The sequence below is a fragment of the Dendrobium catenatum genome, unplaced genomic scaffold (genome assembly GCF_001605985.2).
Source record: "Dendrobium catenatum unplaced genomic scaffold, ASM160598v2 fragScaff_scaffold_325, whole genome shotgun sequence".
Lineage (NCBI taxonomy): Eukaryota > Viridiplantae > Streptophyta > Magnoliopsida > Asparagales > Orchidaceae > Dendrobium > Dendrobium catenatum.
In genome coordinates, this window is record NW_021318787.1 from 572,836 (window position 1) to 596,863 (window position 24,028).

Below are 24,028 nucleotides of genomic sequence, written 5' to 3' on the forward strand. Positions count from 1 at the left end.
TATATATATATATATATATATGAGTATGGCAACTAGTCTCAAATTTTAAGATTAAAACCAAGAATGACTTATAATGTTGGACTTGCATATTAAATACAATTACTATATTTTGTGCTTTGAATAATAAAACTCATACTTGTATTTGATTGTTTTGCAAAAAATTTTGGAAATGTATTTGGGTAAGACCCGATCATGATATTTAGTACTTTTTTTTTTAAGTTATTGCTAACTTACAATGATACTTTTGCATGCTTGGTGGGGAATCTCCAGTGGTCAAGTTATTCAATGCGGTAAGAAAGGCTCTCTGAAAAGTGTTGTAATAACAAATTTCTTCTATTTTCCTCTCTAGTTTATATATTTTTTATGATCTCTAGAACCGATAACAAATTGTTCTTTTTGTTGCTGCTGGACAGGTTAATAAGGCACAAAATCAACAAAAAGGATTGAATCCTTCCAAATCTAAAGATGCAAAAGGTACGGTAGAGTGAGATATACACGCATTTTAACCCTTTCAATAATGCTCTTTTAATATTTTTTGGTCAAGTTGAAGTAGTCTGTCTGTCTTACCATAGAAAGAAGCAATTAGGCTTTTATGATTAATACATAGATTTTTTTTGGGTTAAATTTTAATAGCATATCATCATTTAATATTAGCGAAGTGATGGTGTGATTTTTATTTGTCTTTTACTTACCTTCCGTGCCTATGCGTCAGAGTGTTCTAATCTAATCTACTTTTACTATTAAAGATAGGCATTGGCATAACATATGATACAAATTATAACACAACATGTTTTAAAAAAAGTGGGATAACCTTTTATTACAACATGAACAATAATGTGTGTGTGTGTGTATATACATTCATGCATACATGATACATATAAAAGAATAAGATGGAATGAATGAAGAATAGACCACTTTTTGATTGGAATCTTTTCTGAAATCAGGGGTTTTTCACTCCAATTAGCCTTATTCTTTCCAAGGATTCAGGTTCTTGTATCTACACTTCACGTCCAACCTTCTTCCTTCAACCAACTCAGTTTTCTTCCCATTAAGGTTATGAACAACAACCACGCGTAAAACATGCTGCAAATCGTTTGAGCCACCATTGGATTAAAGGCAGCAACAAAAGTGGATAATGAAGACTGTGTCAATAGCAAGACAAGAGGTTGTCAGCAATAGAAGCAAAAATCACGTAATAGGATAGAAGATCTGCTTGACCGTTTTACCAAGAACAACTCAGGAAATTGTCAGCAATAGAAGCAACAATCATGGAAAACATGGGAAGAAGAGAGGGAGAAGGAATAAAAAACAGAGTGGAAAAGCTAATGAAATAGATTCAAAATATGTATTAATGAACATGACATGCTGCAGTATTTTTAGAGTTCATACTAAATGCTACACAAAAGTTATACTATGTGAAAGCAAGAAAAAACGCTTACCTACAATTTGAAAAATCAAATTCTATTGTTTGGTTACAAAGACAAACAACAAGAAAGCTCTAATAAATAGGCATAAAACCATACTAACAATCTCCAGCTTGAATTTATAGTAAACTTACTCACCATGGAACCACATTCAGCATCTCCAAACAATAGTAAAATTTGCTTGCAAACAACGTCTTTGTTAGCATCTATGCAGGATTATGATTCATTACAATTTTCATTTATTAAGAGGATTAATGGAGAAATATAGAGAAAATAAGGAGGATCTACATATGATATTTATTGATTTAGAAAAAGCATATGATAAATTTCCAAGAGAAGTGCTATGGAGAGTTCTTGAAAAGAAAGGAATTAATAACGCTTATATTCAAATCATTAAAGATATATATGTAGGAGCTATTACTTGTGTTCAAACACAAGGTGGTTTGACCAAGTATTTCCCTATTTATGTTGGGTTACATCAAGGATCAGCCTTAAGCCCATATCTTTTTGCTTTAGTGATGGATGACATTTGCAAGAGGATGTACCTTGGTGTATGCTTTTTGCTGATGATATTCTTCTTGTTGATAAGACTAGTGAGGGAGTTGAAGGTAAACTTGAATTATGGAGGTCAACCTTAGAGTCTAAAGGTTTTTGCTTGAGTATATCTAAAATGGAATATATGAAGTGTAATTTTAGTAGTAATAGACCTAGTGATGGGATTTGACTTTGGGCGATCAAGTCATTAATAAGAGTACATGTTTTAAATGTCTTGGATCTATTGTTCAGAGTGATGGTGAAATAGATGGGGATATTATCAGCAGAATTTAAGTTGGATGGTTGAAGTGGAGGAATGCATCAGGCTTGTTGTGTGATAGAAAAGTATCCCTCAAACTTAAGGGAAAATTCTATAAGATCGTGGTGAGGCTTGCAATGCTTTATGGTGCCGAATGTTGGCCATTAAAAGAGAAGCATAATACTAAGTTAAGTGTGGTAGAAATGAGGATGCTCAGGTGGATGAGTGGCTTTACCCTTAGAGATAGAATACGAAATGAGCATATGCGTCATGGTTTAAAATTGCGCAATATGAGGCTCGCCTTTGCTCAATTTCAGTAAAAACGCCTCGATGCTTACGCCTCGAGTTTTTTTTACGAGGCTTGTGCCTCAACTTGGTTGAGGCCCGCCTCGCCTCACTGGCATGAGGCTTATGCCTCACGCTATATATATTAAAACTTACATAAATCTTGAAGTAAATGCCCGACATTGGACTCTATAGGAGAGGAGGAAGGGGAGAGAGCAGTTCATCATAATGATGATTCAAATGAATAACCCCTTAGTAATGACAATGCTGATGACTTATGAGTTCTTATGTGATATGCCATTGCTATTTATTTTTGGAAATCGGAATTATATGTTAATGAAAAGAATACTTGGATTTCGGAAAGATAGAATTTTGAGTTGAACTATATTTCATGCTGTCTTATTATTGAGATATTTTGATTTCACTTCATATCTTGTATTTTTTATATTTTATATTATTCACTCATTATTATATAAAAAAATTATCATTTTATGTTTACGCAATCTTTTGATTTGAGGCTTACGCCTCAAAACGCCTTGAGGCTTACGCCTCGCCTCACAAATGAAAATGCCTCAATACCCGAATATGCAATTTTAAACATTGATAGTAACCATAATGGCTACTATTATCTTTCATCAAATCCTCTCTGGTCTTTCTTAACTCTTCATTCTACATTCTTTTTTCCTTGATGACCTCCAGTCTACCATCAGTGGTACTGAAACAACCAACTCCTGGAGTTCCCCAATACATCTAGATAAGGCATCAACCACCTTATTTTCCACTTCAAATCTGTACTTGATCTCAAAATCATAGCCTAACAGTTTGGACAACCATATCTGATGCTCCTCGATCACCATCTTTACTCCAATAGGTACTTTAAGCTCCTCTGATCTGTCCGGACAATGAAATGCCTACCCAAAAGGTAATGGCGCAACTTTTGAATAGCCAAGACAATGACCATCAACTCTCTCTCATACACCGACTTCAATCTAGCCCTGATTGACAACACTTGACTAAAGTATGCTATAGGTTTGTGATTTTGCATTAGCACTGTCCCCAACCCATATCCTGACTCATCGGTCTCCCGTGGTTCTACCGTAACACTCTATTCATCATTGGAAAGTAGCAGGGGTATTAGTGAGCCCCAAATGTCATCACCAAGAACTCATAGATCCCCTTGTGCGTCCTAAAGGCTGTCTTCTAAATATCCTCCTCATTCATCTTGATTTGATGGTAGCCCGACTTCAAGTTCATCTTAGAAAATACTACTTCTCCATACAACTCATCTAGTAGTTCATCAATCACCGGGACGAGGAATTTATCCAACATAATTTCATTCAACCCCCTGTAATCCACACAACCTTCAGCTCCTATTCTTCTTTTTGACCAGTGAGACTGTACTTGAGAAAGGATTCACACTTGGTCTGATGATCCCCACTTCCAACATCTCCCTAATCAGCTTCTCAATTTCATCCTTCTGAATTTGGGGTTAGCAGTAGGGCCATATATTAATCAGTGACACCCCCTCCTACTCTCTGGGTGGTGGTGAACCTTGAGGTGGCTGGAACACCTCACAGAACTGCTATATGAGTGGTTGCAGTGCAAGAGGAATGTCTTCCTCTTCTACCACACTGACCCTCTCCAAGCACTGCAATTCCACAAAATATCCACCTTCCACCTGTATGGTTCTGATCATGAATTTGAGAGATACTCTAGCCCTGGACAGCCCTGCATCGCCCTGGATCACCATTCTCCTTCCCCCCATCACCAGTTCCATCCTCAGTGCTTCCCAATTGACCTTGGTCTCCCCCAAGTCTGCAATCATTTCATCCCCAAGATGAAATTAGTACTCCCCAACTCTAAGGGAAGAAAGTCCTTCCTAACTTGGATCTACTGAATGGTCAACACCACTCCCCTACAAACTCCTCTACCCATTTCTACCTTTCTCGTACCCATCATCATCCCATAGCCTCATGTATCTACTAATTTTACCCGCACCAGATCAACAATCTTGGTGGAGATGAAATTGTGGGTTGTCCTACTATCTATCAGCACCACCACCTCTCTATCGTCTATCGCTCCCTTTGCTTTCATAGTGTGATTCAGAGTGAACCCCACCATTGAGTTTAGAGAGACTTCTGCCACATCCAGATGCTAATTCTCCTCTTCCTCCATCTCTAACCCGCTCCTACCTCCATCTTCAGCCTCCTCGTCCTCACAGACGGTGAGAACCGAAAGAGTTTGGTCCTTACACCTATGCTCTGGAATATACTTCTCATCACATCTAAAATACAACCCCTTTGCCCTCTCCTCTTGTATCTTCTTCTCAGTCAGCCTTTGAAAATTTCCTCCATTTCCCCCTCCAGTTCTCTTTTTGGGCACTTCCTTCAGACTCCCCGGTGCTGGCCCGTTGAGAGCTAAGAAGGTGATGGTCATCATGTACGTCTCCCCAAGTTGCTCCCCCTAGCCCCTTTCTCTAGCTGCTTATGATCCTCCACCAATTGGGTTAGCTCCATGGCCTCCACCAGGTCTCTTGGCCTCATCACCCTAACCACTACCCGTATCTCTGATTTAAGCCCTTTCATAAAGTTCCTCTCCAACACTGTCTTAGAGAGCCGGTCTAATCTGCTGGCCAAGTAACCGAACTTGTCACGGTAATCTGCTACGATCCCCTCCTGTGTCAAGGCAAAGAATTGCTTATAGAAGTCTCCTCCCCTTTGTTGATTCCTATAGGTTGTTAAACTTAAGCTATTGTCCCAAGGTTAACGAAGAGGGGAGGTGAATTTGTTATTTAAAAATTCTTTTAGATTTTTTAATAGAAAATCATTATAAAATTTTACAGCAATTTAATTTTAATATTAAACTAAGCTTTTTAACCACAGTAAACAAAATGTAGTAAATAAATACGGAAAATAAAAAGAAATATTTATAGTGTTTCAGTCAAACACGACCTACATCCACTCCCTGAAGACTCCCTCTTCAGGTATTGCACTATTACCAAAGTGACTCCCCTTTTGCCCTCACAGCAAGGCGGAGAAACCTTTACAAATCCTCTCTTCCACCAATCCTAAGTGTCGGTAGAGAATTGTCATCCTTTTACACTCTCCAAGTGTCGGCATAGTACCATCGTCCTTTCACACTCTCCAAGTATCGACAGAGTACCAGATCTTCTTCAAAGATCTTCTCACGAGCAAATAGAAAGAAGAAAAAAAGAGTTGTAACAAAAAACATAGAGATTCTTACATTTGAGTAACCATGTAAACCCTTCACACTCCACTTGTAAGAAATCTCTCTCAAATACTCTCCTACTACACTCTTTCACTTGCCCTTGAAAAATCACGAAGACATCACTATTCACATAAGTTTTAAAGGACCTTTTATATGAAAGACACGAAAAACCATACAGAAAATTGAAATTTTCAATTTTGAGCTACTACGATCGTAAGTTCATCCGTATGAACATTTCAAAAACTGCTGCATAAGAACCTTTTGTGGATCTGTACGAAATGACTTCGTACACGCTGATTGTCCAGTATGAACCAAGTTCATAATATACGAATAGTTAGAAAATTTTCATCTTCGTCGGGACAAAGAGGGACCCGTCCAATTCGTACTTTGGATGGCGTACGTACAAAAATGACATTTTTCCATACGAACAATTCATGAAAACTTTGAATTCGTCGGGATAAAAAGGGACTCGTCCAATTCGTACATTGGACGGCGTACATACGAAGATGACATCATACCGTACGAACAATTCAGAAAAAACTTTGAATTCGTTAGGATGAAAAGAGACCCGTCCAATTCGTACACTGGACGATGTACGTACGAAGACGACATATCGTACAGTACGAACATTTAAAAAAAACTTTGAATTCGTCGGGACATAAAGAGATCCGTCCAATTTGTACACTAGACGGCGTACATACAAATACTACATCGTACATTATGATCTGTACTTAGAATTTTTTTTTACATGCTGTTTGTTTGACTGCTTGTAGGGGAAAATAACTAAACAAATCATCCCGTACGAATTGACTTCGTACAGTACGATAGGTTTAAAAATTATAAATTTTAAATGCTCCCCTAGTGTGTGTGTGCTTAGTTACTCAATTACAATCACACTCTCTCAGACTCAATAAAATGAAAAATACAAACTTCATTTACAAAGAACCCTAATATGATTTGATTTGAAGTCTTTAACAATCTAGGGTATGATTTTTCCTGAAATGTTAGTACACAATAAAACAATACATCCAAAATATGTTAGGAGAAATTTGTAATTATGAAATTATCAAAAACATAAATGTTGCAAGAATATCAACAATCGAAAAATTAAGTTGCAATTATCTCAACAATCTTCCCCTTTTTGATGATGACAAAATAATTATTATTTGAGTTAACATGTATACCCTAAATTTATCCTTAGCTCCCCCTAAAAGAATAAACATATGAATATAAGAAAATTACATGAAGAGCACACCATTTTTTAAAAACCTATAAAACACAAATAACAAAATAAAACACAACAAACAAAAACAAAAAACACAAACACACAAAACAAAATAACACAAAACACAAAACAATATTATTATTCCCCTTTTGACAACAACAAAAAAGGAATAAAAAAGTTGAAATAAAAGATTTCAAATGAGAAACCATAATAATTGTTCTTGAAAGATTGAAATATAATTGCAATAACAAAGTTAATTAAATAAGATGAATAAGAAAGATTCAAAAAGTTTAAATTAAAGAACAACTTAGATAAGAAAAATTTATCAGGTCATGAAAAATTCTAGATAATTAGATAAAGAGAATTATTGCAAAAGTGATGAAATGAGGATTAGTTAATTTCAATTTTCAAAATAAAAATAATTAAAAAAAGATTGATTTGAATTAAAGATTAAATGATAGAGAAAAGAACATATTCAATTGGCGATATTGCGCATCTTTTAAAGGTTTGTGGCACACTTTGTGCATTTTTTTTTTAATTTGGGTTAATTTTGTGTCTCTTTCCATTTTTCGAACCATTGCGCATTCTTTCGATTTTTGTACATACTGTACATTTCTTTTTGATATAACCCCTTTTCTTTTTTTATTTGGTCTTTCCAAAATCAATAATTTTAAAATCAAATTTATCTAATTATAAAAATAATTATATTGAAAAAAGAAATAAAAAATAATAATACATCAAAATTGCAATAATAATATTCAAATTATGTTTGCCTAAAAAAAACATGAGATTGATATCCTTAATTTGATCAAGTTATAAGTTAACTTAAATTTTTTTAAAAATTAGATTTCATAATGAAATTAATTTTGTAATGCAAATAATTTATAAAACGTTTTAGATCAATTAAAATAGGATTTTCATATAGGCAAACTCACATTTCAAACAAGGAACAAAAAGAACTAAACAAAACATGATATTTTTATTGTTATCAAATAAAGATCAATACATTAAAGCCATTAATATCAAATAACATTTCTAAACATCACAACATCAACAAAAATCTAAACAAACAACAAGTATTACAGAAGAAAATAAACACTGATATCATCAAGAAAGGACTGACATAAGCAACTACAAAGAAGTACATCTAAGACTCTGAAGGACCCTAATATGGAGGAGGCTTATTGAAGACTGAGAAATAACTATTCATCATAGCTACATTCGTGTTCACCGAGTCAAACTGGCCTCAAATCCACCCCATATCTTACTGGTACTGTGCATCATGTTGGTTTAAGTGAGTCTGAATTTGATCAAAATGTTGATCAAAATGACTCTCCAACCGATCGAATCGTTGAACCATCTCTTGAAAGTCAGGTCCTTGAGCAGGTGCAGGTGCAGGTGCTCCCCCTTCTCCCTCAGTATCCTCACTTGAATTCTCAATCCTCTCAAAAAGAGATCGAAAAGAGGCATTTGTAAGTATATTGACATTTTAGTGGGAGGATCAGGATGAATAATGTTGTACTTCTTTTCCAAAATATAGGACACTAAATATCCTAAAGCAATATTTTTTTTCCTCTCATGAGAAGGAAACTCAATTTCAGAAGGTTATAAATATAATCCAAAATGAGTTGGGCCTCAACCAGTCATGATCAAATAGATAACGGTGGACAGAAGAGTAATGCTTATGCGATCACCAGCCTTATGAATGATTGAAGTCCTTAAGACATGCTGGATGATCCTAGCATTTTGATTTAAAGTGTAGACTCTAGCCAAGTGACCAACTTGAGTTACACCTCTAAGAGTTTTGTTAATTTCAGACCAGTCATGATCGGATTTAGAGGTTAAAGTGTGTGCTATAGTTCCATGAGTTCTTAAATGAAGAAAAGTTCCTAGATCTTCCTGAGTGATTTCGACCCGTTGTTTTTTAACAAATGATGATATCTTACTCTCATTCTCACTAGAACACTTGCTAGAACTTGCCATTCCTAAGTTGATGACTCTAGAAGTATTCAAGGAGGATTTGGAAGTGGATGAAAATGAATTCTAAAGCCCTCTTATTTAAAGAAAAATGACCATTCGTACAGTACGAAAGTGAATTCGTACGTACGATCGTGAGATCGTACAGGACGAAAAATTTTTCGTATGGACGAACGATAGCGTCCAAAACGAAATGACTTTTCGTAACCACACAATTTATAATGCGTCCTTTCATACAGATTTTTTTGACCACATGATCGTACAGATGAACATGTGTTCGTCCAGGATGATTAGTTATTTAAGATCGTTTTAATGATGGTTATGTTCGTCCCCTATCGAGAATGACACGTGGATCATACAGGTGAATTTTTTGTTTGTACGTACGATTAGTTTTAATAACTAATTCTACTCAGATAACCATCTACAGGCGTACAGACGAATGTATACAGATCGTATGGGACGATGACAATATCATACAATACGATAAATGTTAAAAAATAAAAAATTTTACGCATTAACTCCAAAACAACGATTGGCATGCTACATAATTCATACGGTACGAAACTAATTTCGTATAATACGATTGAAACACTTAGAAAAATCTGCATGAAAACTAGAAAATAACTTTTGATAAAAGATACATGTCCAAAAACAAACTAAACACAAAAACAAAAACAAAAATAAAAAACACATATAAACAAAAACATTCACAAACAAAAACAGAAAACACCATAGGAAACATATCAAGTTTGTAGAAGATTTTATTTAAGTATTAAGATCAATCACACTTAACCTTATTCTTAACGTGGTAAAAGTATCAAAGTGTATTGGTTTTGTAAAAATGTCCGCAAGTTAATTTTTAGTTAAAATATGATTCAATTCAATTTCTCCTTTGGCTACATGATCCCTAATAAAATAGTCTTATGTCTATATATTTGATTATATAATGTTGAATAGGATTTTTTTGAAATGCAAATGATATTAGTATTATCACAATAAATTATAATTGTGTCTATTGTAAATACTAAATCAATCAACTGCTGTTTCAACTAAATAACTTGTGCCACACAACTTCCTATGGTAATGTATTCAGCTTCAGCAGTAGATAGGGCTACGGAATTTTATTTTCTGCTGGACCAAGAAATAAATAATTTCCTATAAATTGACAAGTTTCAGATGCACTCTTTCGATCAACCCTATAACCTGCAAAGTTTAAATCTGAATATCCAACAATTTCAAATGAAGAGCTATACGTAGGATACTAAATCCTTAAGTCCTGAGTTTTCAAAAGCATCTCAAAATTCTTTTTACTACTATCAAATGTGATTCTGTCGGATCTGATTGAAATCTAGCACACAAACAAACACTAAACATAATATCTGATCTGCTAGCTGTCAAACAGAGTAAATATCCAATAATTCATCTAATTTTTTTTTATCAACATATTCTCTATTTGGGTTCTTATCCAACTGAACTGATGAACTCATAGGTGTACTTACTGGTTTATCATTGTCTATTTCACACTTCTTGAGATTGTCTTTAACATACTTTGACTGACTAAGAAATGTTCCCTCCTCAATTTGCTTAATGCTAAAATCAAGAAAAAAACTAAGATCTCTCATTGTATTAGAGGACCCACACTTTAATAGGAGGGGCCAAGGGGGGCGGAATTAAGGGGGAGAGGGAGCGACTAAGCATATGGGACCCACACTTTAATTCAACATTGTATTAGAGGAAAATTTCAAATTAGTGGCTGTTTAGGGATTAAGTTTTTGTCCTTTTTCTTTAATTAGTCTTGTCTTGTTAGGGTTAGAGTTATCTTGAATTTGAATCTGAATTTGGAATCTCTTGTGTGGTGCTTGGGCTCTAGTCGTTGGCTAGAGATTTGGAGAGTTGGTTCTTTCTCTCAAATTGAAGATCCGTGTATCTTGTGCTATTTTTCTTCTTCTACTAGTGAATTTCAAGTGTTTTCTCTCTGATTTCCTACAGTTTTGTGGGAAAAATTGTTGTTTACTGCATGTTTCTGCTCTATTTTCCATTTGTTTGGGCTGTTTTCTATCATTTTTCTTATTAAACTTTTACATGGAACTTTATTGATAATTATTATTGAAATAACAAATTTTTGTTCTCTGACAAGCCATAAGGCTACAACCAACATTTTTATCATTTGATTATCCTCTCTTTTATAATTCTTTTGAATTTAGGAATGATTTCACTTATGTTGTAGAAAGGGTGATTTTATCATTTAATATATTATTAACAAAATGTTCATACCCCTTCTCAAACATTTTTATTTTTAGATTCTTCGCTCTATTATAATTCTTTTGAATTTAATGATAGTTTCATTTGTGCAGTGGAAAGAGTGATTTTACCTTGTATCATATTATCAACAAAATATTCAAACCTCTTGGGCAAAGAACTTAAATTGGATTATGACAAGATTCTCCTTCTTGATTTCAGCTCCAATGATTTTAAGATTTGTTGTGATCACATTAAAGTCATCCAAATACTTATATAGTTACTTATATTCGTCCATCTACAAGGTTTATATCCTCCTTGTGAGGTAGAATCAATTTACAAGTAGGCATATTCAAACTTTCTCAAACATTAATGGCTAACTTCTCCTTGGTAATTTCCCTTATAATTTCATCTCCAAGACTTAGGAGGATTGCACTATGAGCCTTGCTAGTAAGATTTGATAGATTTCTTGCATCCATCTTTTGTAGTGCTTTTTCTGATAATGCCACATTTGATCGTTGATGCATGATCAATACCTTTATCTTCAGTCTTCGAAGGCTGGTCATTTTGTCCTTTGAACTAGTTAATCTTGAATGTTTCCATTGCCATTTTCATGATTTTTTAACTCTGTTACTATTTATTAAGAACAAGAAGGGATGAGTGAATAATTCATTTCAATACTTCTTGATTGATGCCTTTCTTAAAAATCAAAATCTGTCCACTTTAATTATAGTTTAATTAGAGCTAGCGATGCTTTTCCTCTACAAGTAAGTAGGTGTTTTAAGAACTTTAGTGAGTATATACATAAAGACTATCGGTCTTTGTAGGGGAAGCGATTAAAAGATTTTCCAAAGTAGCTTGAATAATCTAACTGCAAAATTATTTTCTCCAATCTATATCTGCAATAACTATCGATAATTTGAGATGAAGAGACATGAAGAATTTTAAACAACCCTTTGTAAGATGCCAAATGCATATATACCCGACCAAACTCATCAGATGGGTAGTCTATGTCACCATAGTCGGGTAGCGTCCGTGGACAATCATGTCAAGCACAAGACTACGAGCTTCAAAGGGTTCTAAAAGAGAACAAAACTAGTCAATGAGGAGGCTGTAGTTGATTAGGAAGGAACAAATGTAGGCTTAGTGAGAAGTAGTTGATGGAGGACAACGAGGGTGATGCAAGGTGTGGAGGCATCAAGGAGATGAGTTTGACATGCTTTAGATTTACAGAAATCATTCTTCTAATAGCCTTATCAATAATTTTGATGTTTACCATGATAAGATCTTTGAACCACCAAGATTTATTATGCCCGTTCTTTGTGTTAATTACATCGAATGAGATGCAGAAGATTGAGCAAGCTATCAGATGAACAAGCTGAAGGGTTAGTATCACTTTATGTGGAATTCTTGTGTCATATAAGAATTCGGATGTTTAACTGTTGAACGTCAGCAATTATCTGCAAATTCTTTAGGAAGAATCTTTTATAAGAGACAAACAGCAGTGGTTCACTGTTGGAATACTAATAACAAGAAGTGAAGATATTATAACAAAATCTCCTTTCCAAATCCACCTACAAAATTTTTTGTTTATAGTGTTTACTTGTCTCACAAAGCATTGATATTTTTACCATTAAGCATAAGGAAATATGAGTACAATCATATAAACTAGCAAGGTAAAAAACAGAGTTTTGGTAGCAAGAACCCGTATCAGCATTTTCTTTTTATCTCACAAGAAGACATTCAAGCATTTTGGCCCATTCCAATGGATTTATATATTAAATTGCATTCCTAATTTCTATTCAAATGACTTGTATCTAGTAATATATCCAGTGATCCCTCGAATAAAGCAGAAATTGGACCTTTAAGGAAGGCTTTTTTTGAGAAAATTGTGCTGCTAAAATTGGGCCATTGATGAAATCCTTTAATTTGGGAGTTGTGTTGACCACTTCATCGTATTGATGGTTGGGGATTCGTCTTCTTGCTAGATAAATAGTTTCTTCTGATTAGTTGTTGGAAAATGTGGGCTTTCTTCCAATTCTATGCTGGTTGTCAAAACTATGAAGTGTTCAACAATCCTCTGTTTTTGATGCAAATAAAATTTTGCAAAAAGTAAAAGACTTCCTTTCTTACAACATAGATAAAAAGGCACTAAGATTGCAAATTTAAAGATACATATTATAGATAATTGTTAACGACAAACATGACACATCGACGCTACAACTCACAAGACACGACAACATTTATAATTTAAAATAAAACACGACTCAGGGACACCTTGCAATTTAAAGAAATTTTGAGAAGGAGACATGTTGAGGCGACAACCATAGATAGAAGAAAGCGATTAGAAGTTCGAGACGAATTATAAGAAGAAGAGAAGAAGATAATAGCTCGCAAGCTATTACAAAACCCTCAGGATTTCTTTTCAAAAATCAGTCCATTTTTTTTCTCTAAACAACAGTAAAATAACCCCCTTAAATAGGGAAAATGAGCTCAAAAGACACCCAAGAAACTGCCCAAAACAGCCAACCATAATAGGGGAAAAATCACTGCAGCACCACAACCGAACAACCAGGAAAGAAACGACCAGGAAAGGAACAACCAGGAGCTGAACAGCCAGAAACCGAACAACCACCAATAAGTGGAAATCGGCACATAAGAACCCAGCAACAAAGCCAAAAAGATAGCTCCCCTATCAACCCCAATCCTCCAAACACCAAACAGCCATAAGACAAATGGGCCAAGCCCAATAGAAGAAAAAACAACCCACTATTAAATGCCCGTTTTTGCCTATATCAAATCTCCCTTGGTGGAGAAATCTCATCTCCTGATGAGATATCTTTAGAACCTCCATCAAGCGCAGATTGAGCCATATCCAACTCCCGAATCAAAGCAACGTACTACTTTTCGATCATCTCTTTTTCTTGATTAAACTCAGCTAGAAGTAAACGCTTCTTACTCTCATATTTTTCTGCACAAAAGCACATTTTTTCTTGAAATTTGTAAAGCTCGTTCTGGAGTGGATCAGTTTAACATCCTTGAGTTGGTACCCAATTCGTGACAGCAAATCCTTTTTCTTGAATCCAAGGCATTTGACTTTCATCAACAACATATTCTATATCATTTTGATTTTCCATTTTTTTTATAAAAAAAAGACACACGATTACCTAAATGCTCTGATACCAAATTGATGCAATCAAAACAAAAGTATTGCAAATAAAAAAAAACTTGACCTCCTTCCAAATGGCAAAACACACACACTAAACAAGACACGACAACACCTTATAACTTCAAATAAAAAGGACACAATAACACTTCAACTTTCAATAAAACATGACACGACACAACTTATAAAGATTGAAAAGAAAGATACATGTGGAGTGGATACCATGGAGAGAAGAAGGAGATTAGAAGTCTAAGACGAAATATAAGAGGAGAAGGGGAAAGGGGACTTAGCTCGCAAGCTAAAAAACCTTGAGGTTTTTGCTCCAAAAATCATCACATATTTCTTCCTTAAACATGGCCTCTAGAAGTTGCTTTCTCCATTCTCATCATTTTATATTACGCCAAGGTATCATGATGTCAGCTCAAAGGTCTGTAGCTTGATATTTTTCCTATAATTGCTTTCTTATTTTGAAGCTTTAGCGAAACAAAGGAAAAAGACATTTCTATCAGAGTTGAAGAAGTCAACAACTACTACATTCAACTCATCACAGGTAATTAGATTATATTTTTATCACATTTTTTTGTGTGCAAAATGTAAAAGTAGTGTTTCCCTTGTATTGTACTCTGCTTTTCCTTGAACTCTTCATTGAATCATTTTTATTGCTGTTGATTCTTACTTCCATTTTATTTTAATTTATAGTTCTACAATATTTTTATTCACTTGGGCTAATTCGCTTTGCAAGTTTGAGGTACCTGCACTGCATTTATTTTTAAATTGGTTTTTTTGTGATCTTCTTGGAACACGGCCAAACAAAATTTACATATGTACAAAATGCATTTGAGTACATATATATTTTATAATATGATCGCACATTGTAATCGTAGATATCCTTTTGAGAGTATCTGGTATATCATATGCCAGCCAGTATAACCTGTCTTTATCCAAGCTTAATGATTACAGTACCCTCTAAAAGTATTTATTCTTCATAGCTAAAAAATATAGTGATATCCTTATTTTGGGATAGGTTTTTGTATAGGGGGATTTCTATTAATTCCTATGGTATCGGGCAGCCATTGATTAGGCTCAAAGATTCATTTATGGACAACTAAAATATTAATCATCATCATGATAATTAACATTGACATTGTCAATATCCCTTGTATTGTATTAGTTTCTTTTCCATCAGAAAAATTTCTTGCCATCAAACTTTTTCCAAGGCTGCATTTGGTGATTGTTCGTGTTGACTATTCTCATTGTGATACACACTTCATTTCATATGCAAACTTCTTTCTTTATTCATATTTTCTTTGGTAGCCACATATTGGGTATATTTTCATTGTCCTGAAACATTTAAAATACTTTCTTTAATTTTTCTATGTATAACTTGTCAATTAGATTTTTAATATTCTTGATTCTTTTATAGCAGTGTATCACTGTGTTTTGGAATGTAACATCTATATTTAGTTCTACATGAAACAAGATCAGAAAATGCTATTAGTTTCTTGCCTTGGAGACATTGTCAATGAGTATCATAATTTGAAAGGACGATGCTTCTATTTTCTCCATAGTTCTTTTCTTTTTGTTGTTTTTTCAGTATTTTTTGGAACTAGTTATGCTCTCCAAGTGCAACTTCTGATTTTTCTGATGTTTACATCCAGTCACTCCATGTACATTTACATTAAAATCATATTCGTTTGTAAGATTTTTAAAATTCAGTTTTGCTTGTCTGCAACTTCCTGCATTATGCCTCTTCCTATGTAAACGAATATTTGATGCTGAAAATTTATTAATGCAATTTATCTGTTGTCAGCCATAATCAAGCAATGTCATTCTTTAAGAATGTTTAATTTTTATAACTTTTTATTCAACAATCTTTTATTTCTATAATAACTAGCCTATACGGCTATACCTCTCGTTCTATATAAATGAAGAATTAAATATAGAAACTCAGTAATATAATGTATATTTTGTCTGATTTGTCATAATCAAACTTAGTCCTTATTCGAACATGCATTCATTATTTGAAGATGATTTAATTAACTTATTACAGGATACCCATTTTAATAAAACCAATGAAGAAGAACTTGGATGGGCTCCTTTACGTGATGGTTATATGCTGACTAGCTCAAAGTTGAAGGACTGGGATAAAATGGAGGTAAACCTTGTCATGTGCGCTTCACTTTCTTGTAAATGTAGTCGATGAAACTTTGATTTTTATCTTTAGAGGTTTTTATTTTTTATTTTTTTAAGGATTCTGCCTCTATTGGTGGACGTACAAACATGCCATCTGATGGAAGCTCTTCTGATGAGGACTAGAATGAAGTGTTTCTACTTCTGCAATGAAGGTAAATTTGAAAGTAAATACTCTCCCTTATGAAATACTATGACACCTTAAAATACATGTCCTTCTAGTCACGTCCTTTGCAGGCTTTGTTATCAGATATTAGTGTTCAGCTTTTCTTTTAAAGCTTTTATGTTTATATCAAAACAATTTTATAAAATGGATTTAACTGTTTCGATTTAACCTCTACTTATGTGGCCAGCCAACTACTTTTTTTTAGTAGTGTTCATTTTGAGCCGTCATTTCTGAATTAACCTAGTTTATCCCATTCCATTTGAAGGGCATGCAAATAACAATGTCAATACATAAGTGCCTTAAAAATGCTTCATGTAGAAGTTTTTGATTAGGTGGCTTGACTGCTGCAATTCTAGTCCTCTTGATGCCGGACACCTGTCAAGGTCTAGATTTTCTCATATGCAACAAATTCATCAATGAAAAGTATTGAAATATGGAATGCATTTTTATGAATTATAATGAAGCCGCACAATCTACAACAGATTACATGCATGAAAACATGCCAAGATTTGCAAAGAAGCACACAGGTGGATCTAAAATAATTAGTTCCTATTAGTGATTTGCAGTGAAAAATAAAAGATATATTACTTAACATTGGAAATTCAAGGCACAAGTGTTGAGACCATACAAGACGACCTACCTATGAAACTCATGTAGTGATTGGAATCCTAAACTCATGGAAGAGATAAATAAAATAAATCACACACAACCAAGAGCTAATAATAGATACAGGGAATAGTGTTAGGGAAATGGCATGAAGAAAAAGGAAGAATAATCCAATCAATGAGGCTGATGCGATTCTACCATCTCTCTTCAAGCATCACACTTGGTAGTAAGGAAAATTTCATACATACCAAGGAGAAAATGTTATTTTTGGTATTAACTAATCAATCTCGTCTATAGTACTGCTTTTTTTTGAAATAGAAAGAGAAGCGCAACAAAGTAGAAAAATCCAGGTTTAAAAAATCATATAGTATTCTGTCATCTGGAACCAACCATGAATGGAAGATATGTAATTCATATTAAGGTACCTTACATTGACACGTCGTAAGATACAATAAGAGCATCATACCAAATGATCCCAAGACAATGAATCTAGTTTTTGAACATAACATTCATGATTATTTTTTTTTTCACACTTTATGATGCTACCCACTATCACGAAGTATGTTGATAGGACTGTACCATCTGTTTGACCCAGAATCCCAAGCACCGATTAGCTTTTTTGTCATACTATTATTTATTTTCATTCGTAGGCATGAATGCTCAAATGCACCTTATGATTGAAAAATCATTTGGTGCGTCCTAATTATTTTTGCTGAATTTTAATTTTATGTACTATAACTGGAAGATTTCAGTTCAACCCCATTGGATTGAAATACTTATAAAATAAAGAAATACTAACACAATACGACACAACAAATTTGAATTTCTATTAAACTTTGTAACATTGAGCTCGCATACTCTTCCCCTTGTTCCAATGATTGGAACAACAATGCAAAATTCTTTTATGTTAGTGGCATCCCTTTTTCCTCCATATCTATCTTCATCTATCGCTCTCGCTCTCTTGTGTGCTGGATGCTATAAAACGTGGGTGATGAACATGACTGCTGGAACATTTTGTAACTAAAATTTTAACAATCATTACACGTTTATGTCTGGTACTAATAGTTGTTTTATACTATTAACAATATGAATAATAGAAGAAAATATTTTTAAGTTAAAAAAAAAAACCTTCCATTATCCATATAATTTATGAAGCTTTATGGATGTGAGGGCACTTTACAGAGAAGAGTGCATGCAGCAACTAAATGTTAGATTAATTTGGGATGTTTCCAGCTAAAATGTCATCTTTTGCTTATTTTTGTGAGACTTGCTTGACTGATATCCACAGTATTTAATTTTTTTTTGAATTTTTTTTTATTTTTCCCCATAGTAGTGAGGAATGCCAAATGGTATCTCAAACAGGTGCCTTGCTATCTGATGCGTGCTTATGTTCTATCTGGCAATCCAAATGTAGATTGTGGTGTATTACCTACAAACAAATATATATAGGATCTACGAATGAAGACGTGTGTATTTGCACAAATATCCATCTATATATATAAGTAGGTATGTAGGCATATGATAGGCTACTATCATTTTCTATGGTTTATTTTCAAATATGTAACATTTGATTGCATGATCAAGCACTCTCTTAGTCTATATGCCTTGAGAAATAGTTCCGAATTTCCTAAGCTTTTATGAATGTTTTGTTTTGCATAAGGAACACAATCTTAGTACCCTTTTGTAGTGATCTGTATGTTTCGATTGGCTCCAAACCGATTTGTATATGAAATAAACAAATCGAAACTAACCTGATAATTTCAGTTCAGTTTAGTATGATTTTCGGTTTAAGAATATAAATATTTAGGCATCCTTTTATTTTTGGTTCTGTTAAGTGTATTAACTTTGATTTTAAATGGGTTTTAATGGTTTCTTCTAGGTTGATTTCATAGTTTGTTTTAAGTTAATGGATCATTAAAAGAAACATCTCCAAGGTTTCATAAAAGAAATCCAAGAACGTTGTGATTCCACATGAATTAATCTGAAAACTTGGTAATAGAAATTATGAATAGAATTTGTAATTAAATATGTTAGGCTTAATCATTTTGATTTGATTTGTTTTGTTTTTGCAAAACCTCAAACTTAAATTATGCCAAATAAGTTGGTTTAGATAAAATATCAGACCTAAACCAAACCAAATCAGTTAGGCATTTTTAGTTTTGATTTTTTGGGTTTTCCAGTTTTATTGTACACGTCTACCTTTTTGGATTTGACAATGAACTAAATGATTCGATAAGTTTATGATGTTCGAGTACAAATTAGATGAAATTTTTTGAGAATGTATGGTCCAATATCTATTGCACAAATTCAATGAATTTAATGTTGAAATGATCAAGTCAAAGTTAAACTTTTGCTTAGGAGCATTACAAGCTATTCAATGTGTCATCATGTCCAGTCATTGGCATATACTTTTAGAAAAATGATCAAATTAGATCAACAAGTTTTTCTTAGGTTGTAGATCAGCTATCATTGTTCTTGATTTTTCATTTGAAGGTAATAACATAAAAAAATTGTTTGGAGAATATGAACGCTTTTCATGTCAATTGATGGTGGACTACTTGTAGATGTTTGTCTGTGTTTGTTTACATTACACTTATTTTTTTATGAATTGAATTAAATCCAGTATTTTTAATCATATCTCATTTAAGTATTACTTGGACCTCTATCATTACTTATTTATCAATGTTAACTTCACATTAACTAAAATAACATATCGTTTAGGTATTCTCTGTTCTATTAATCCTAATCCTCTAGTTGGCCAATTTCAAAATAAACATGATATTGATGAACTTTATTGAAATTTTGGCATGACAAAATGTTGGAAATGCTTAGATGGGGTTCTCCTAGACTAGTATACCTGAATGGTGGTCGTACAGCAGGAAATGTTTTGCTTCGTATTCCATTTTAAACTGATGAAGCAGATTTATATACTTGAGTAAATAGTCTAGTTTAAATTATGATAGCTAGATGAAGTTTCTAAGAGTGGTTTATTTATAAACCACTCCATCAGTGGGCTCAACATTCAAACAGTCCAGGCTTTGATTTAAATTCCGTCTGATGCGATGTATCATATTAGAATTATTCAGTTTTGTTACATAAAATAAATGGGTTTTTTTTGTTTTTATAGTCCTAACTTATCTTAAACTTATTTTGTTTGATCCAAATGCGTCTGTGGGTAACACCCGACCTTACTAGTAGGCAAGCTAAGAAGATTGGGACCTGCAAACTTATGAGTATGGAAGGTGGGGGAAGTGTTTTACTAGTTTAATATTGTTTTTAGAAAGTGCCAAAAAGGATTCAAAATATCTCTTCATCTTTTATTTATAGGGATCTTATGGCTACAGGGAATGTTATACCCAAAAAAAATTAAAAAATACAATTATAAATAAAACCTAAAATGATTTTCCATGGGCAAATTTCACCCTCTAATAGGTGCTTGGAATGACTATTGCTTGCTAATCTAATTCCCCTGTCTTAGGGCGAGTTTTCTTACATTGAATATTCATGGGATTTGAAGGAGGCGAGCCCTTTGATGGGTTGGACAAGATGAGCTACTATCAACGAGTACTATCGTGATACTGTCGACCTTTAGGAAGGGTCCTTGAGCTGACTTGATATGAGAGGTGAGTTCATTTGAGTCACAGGGTAGTGGACTCCATGTTCGACCAAGCATAATGAGTCGAGTTTAAATCTTCTCTGCAGTATCTTTCCTTGTAGCTAGGATGATAGATTTTATTGATGACTCACCACCTGAGGTGAGGCCAAGTAGCTTTATGAGCATGCTTCTCGCTGAAAGAGCAAGTACCAATCTGAGTGATTTGTATGAACTCTTGACGTTTCTTTGAGAGCGCCGCTTTGCCGAATTGGGGAAAGCAACTCTTGGGTGTGTTTGTTTTTTCCAGTCCACGAGGTGTTAGTTCACTAATTATAACCTATCAGCTATTTGTTAAACACCCGAGAAACATATATGAGTCTACATATTTATTGGTTAGTGTCTTCCAAGGATCAAACAAAGAAGTATTGAACTTACGAATCTGGAAAGAAAATGAACAAATTAACCTGTTCATGATCTAGTTTCTCTTTCTTTTATTTTGACCTTGGTCGTAGATAAATTCACTCTCCCTTGCTTCTCTTGCTTCAAGTTCAAGTTTAAAAAAGCTTATTTATCCCTTTCATATACTTTTCACTACTTCATTGTAGTCTGCACTTGTTTTCTCTTCTTAAGCTCACATAGTTGTTTGCTTGTCATCATCATTTCTTCATTATACTTTTATATTTTTTCCTTAAAAAGCCTCTTAAATTCTTGTATAATTTTCAAAAAGCAAACTAAACAAGAACATCAAGCAGTAATTGATCAGCTTTAATGAGGGCGTTTATCCAATACTGTAACTTATCAGCTTTGATGTTCTGCTGATACCAGTTCAAGAGCTTCTCCACAACTAAGCGTAGGATGGAATTTAGAAAAAGCCTCTCTTCCTTGAGTTTTACTGCAGTTAGATTTTGGATAAATAGGCCCAGCCTGAATGGATACCTGATAGGGAATCATGAAGGTAGCCATAGATAGTTTGTATGTGGGCCATGTGGAAGCAGCAGGTAACGCTTTTTATTATGAAAACGATCACTTCAAGCGCAGTAGTTTTATAACTTAAGCTGTTACTTTTACGCTAAATGATCTTTTTTTACTTTCTAGGCAGGGTATTGCATTTTCCCTGTTAAAGAACACCTTCACCTTTTCACGATTAACGGGAGAAATAATGCTTCTTTCTTACTTTCCTTGAGGTGGCGTGGCTTTGCATTCAATTGACGCGCGTCATATTACATAATAATAATGAGCCAGACTGTGTGCTATTATTTTTGCTGGGACAATTACTTTTTGTTCATGTTTGATGCATTGGGGCAATCATCTTTCATTTTTTCTTCTTATGATGCCTACTTTATTTTGTTTGCTGCTTATTATTTTGCACATTTAATGCTTCAGGCTTAATATATCTAATCTTTTTGTTTGACATTGAATTTGCAGTGTTTTTGCCAATTATAATTGACATTCACAAATTTCCTCGTTGATGTGATTCAGCGATCATAGTTCTTTCAATACTGCTCATCTATTATTCAGCTAGCTAATGATTAACATGAATTAGTCAGAGTTTTAGGCTTTGTTTTGCACAGTTTTCTTATTGCTTTCTAAAACATAACAAAAGCTGTCACAAACAAATCCTTAATCTTATAATTTATTCGAGTTTAACGCAATTTTCATCATTGTCAATTGAGTATTATTTGGGGTACAGTGGAAGTTTTTTTGAATTTTTTTTTTCTGTGGTACTGATAAGTTTTCATTAATATGATATGCAGTATTGTTTGCATCGTTTATTAAGGTTGGATCGGCTCATCTCAGCGAATTGATTGAATATTGTCCTGCACCTGAAGTAATCTTGAACAAACCACCCCACAGCTGATGCAACTACAAATTTAATACGACAGCCCATAATCCGCATTTTTTTTTTTTTTTTTTTTTTGCAGGAGAATTTCGCTTGTAATTTAGCACTATTTTTTATCCTCTTCAATTGAGTTACGTAGCTTTAGAATCTTGTCACTGCCAAATTTTGTAGTAATATGTAGCCTTTATTTATCACTGCCAAATTTTGTCAAAATTATCAGCAGCCGTTTAGGGTTTTGGCTTTCACTTTCCCCAAAATATTAAAAAAAAATGTATTATTATTATTTTTTTAATGAAGTCCTGCTAAGTTATTGAAATTCTTTTTATATGTAGATATTGTGTTTAATTATGAATGCAAGCAGGGTGAAATTTAAGCTTAGGCATCCCCAACATTTTCGCAATTTTTTGTTCACAATATTGTTTCACATGAAATCATTTCTTATGAATTTTGTTTGAATTATAATGACTCAGTTTTGTCCATCATTTCATTGTGTTTGTATTGTTATATTTATTGATATAAATATTAAAAAAGATATTATTAAACTTTTAACATGATACACCTCTCAATTCAATAAAAATTTACTTGTGTAACCATTTCTTGAAAAACAAAAAAGGGTGACTTGGCTATGAAAAATAAAATTTTTGTGGAAAACTTTGAGAATCTTAATTCAATATATTAAAAGAAAGCAAGATTTGGGTACACGCATCACCATTTGTATGTGTTTACATATATACTATCTAATTTATTATATTTATTTATATTATATCTAAAATCTAAAATTTAAATCATATAAAAAATGTCAATAATGTTAATATTTTAAAAGTGAGATATACATTTACACGTATATATGATGTAATTGAAACAACAAATATATAAATTAATATTAAAATTTAGGTGCTAGATATGTAAGCACAAAGTAGAAAGTTATTATTTGACAAAAACTTAAATGCTAAAAAATATCTATAATAAGAAAACAAATTAACTTTATAATTATGACTAAACAAATGGACTAAAAAAAATGAACAAACAATAAATCAAGGATAATTTATGATTATTTATTTTATGATAATTATGATAATTTATTTTAAAATAATTATCTAAAATAAATCAAGGATTTATAGTGTGAAATTTGACTTTATATTGGTAATTGATAAAATATGTTTAGCATTCTTTTTTTCTTTGTGAAATATACATGAAGATTTATTTCAAATGGAATTATCTCTTGTCATATTCATGGATTGTTTATTGAAGTTTATTGTAAATGAAATTCATTTAGGACAATTAGAAGATTTAAG

General features: G+C 33.2%; 1 protein-coding gene across 2 annotated transcripts in view; it reads left to right on the forward strand.

Annotated features, from left to right (window-relative positions):
- LOC110100889 (RRP15-like protein) overlaps nt 1-23,111 on the forward strand; it is a 29,336-nt gene extending 6,225 nt beyond the window's left edge. Inside the window, exons 4-9 of one of the 2 annotated variants that reach the window (XM_020828603.2) lie at nt 271-290; nt 414-474; nt 14,810-14,886; nt 16,387-16,491; nt 16,587-16,693; nt 22,648-23,111. In XM_020828603.2, the coding sequence (XP_020684262.1) occupies nt 271-290; nt 414-474; nt 14,810-14,886; nt 16,387-16,491; nt 16,587-16,652 (329 nt within the window). In that variant the 3' untranslated portion in view covers nt 16,653-16,693; nt 22,648-23,111. The remainder of the gene's footprint in view (nt 1-270; nt 291-413; nt 475-14,809; nt 14,887-16,386; nt 16,492-16,586; nt 16,694-22,647) is intronic. The other variant, XM_020828602.2, reaches the window with a different exon arrangement.
- Nucleotides 23,112-24,028: the final 917 nt, after the last annotated feature.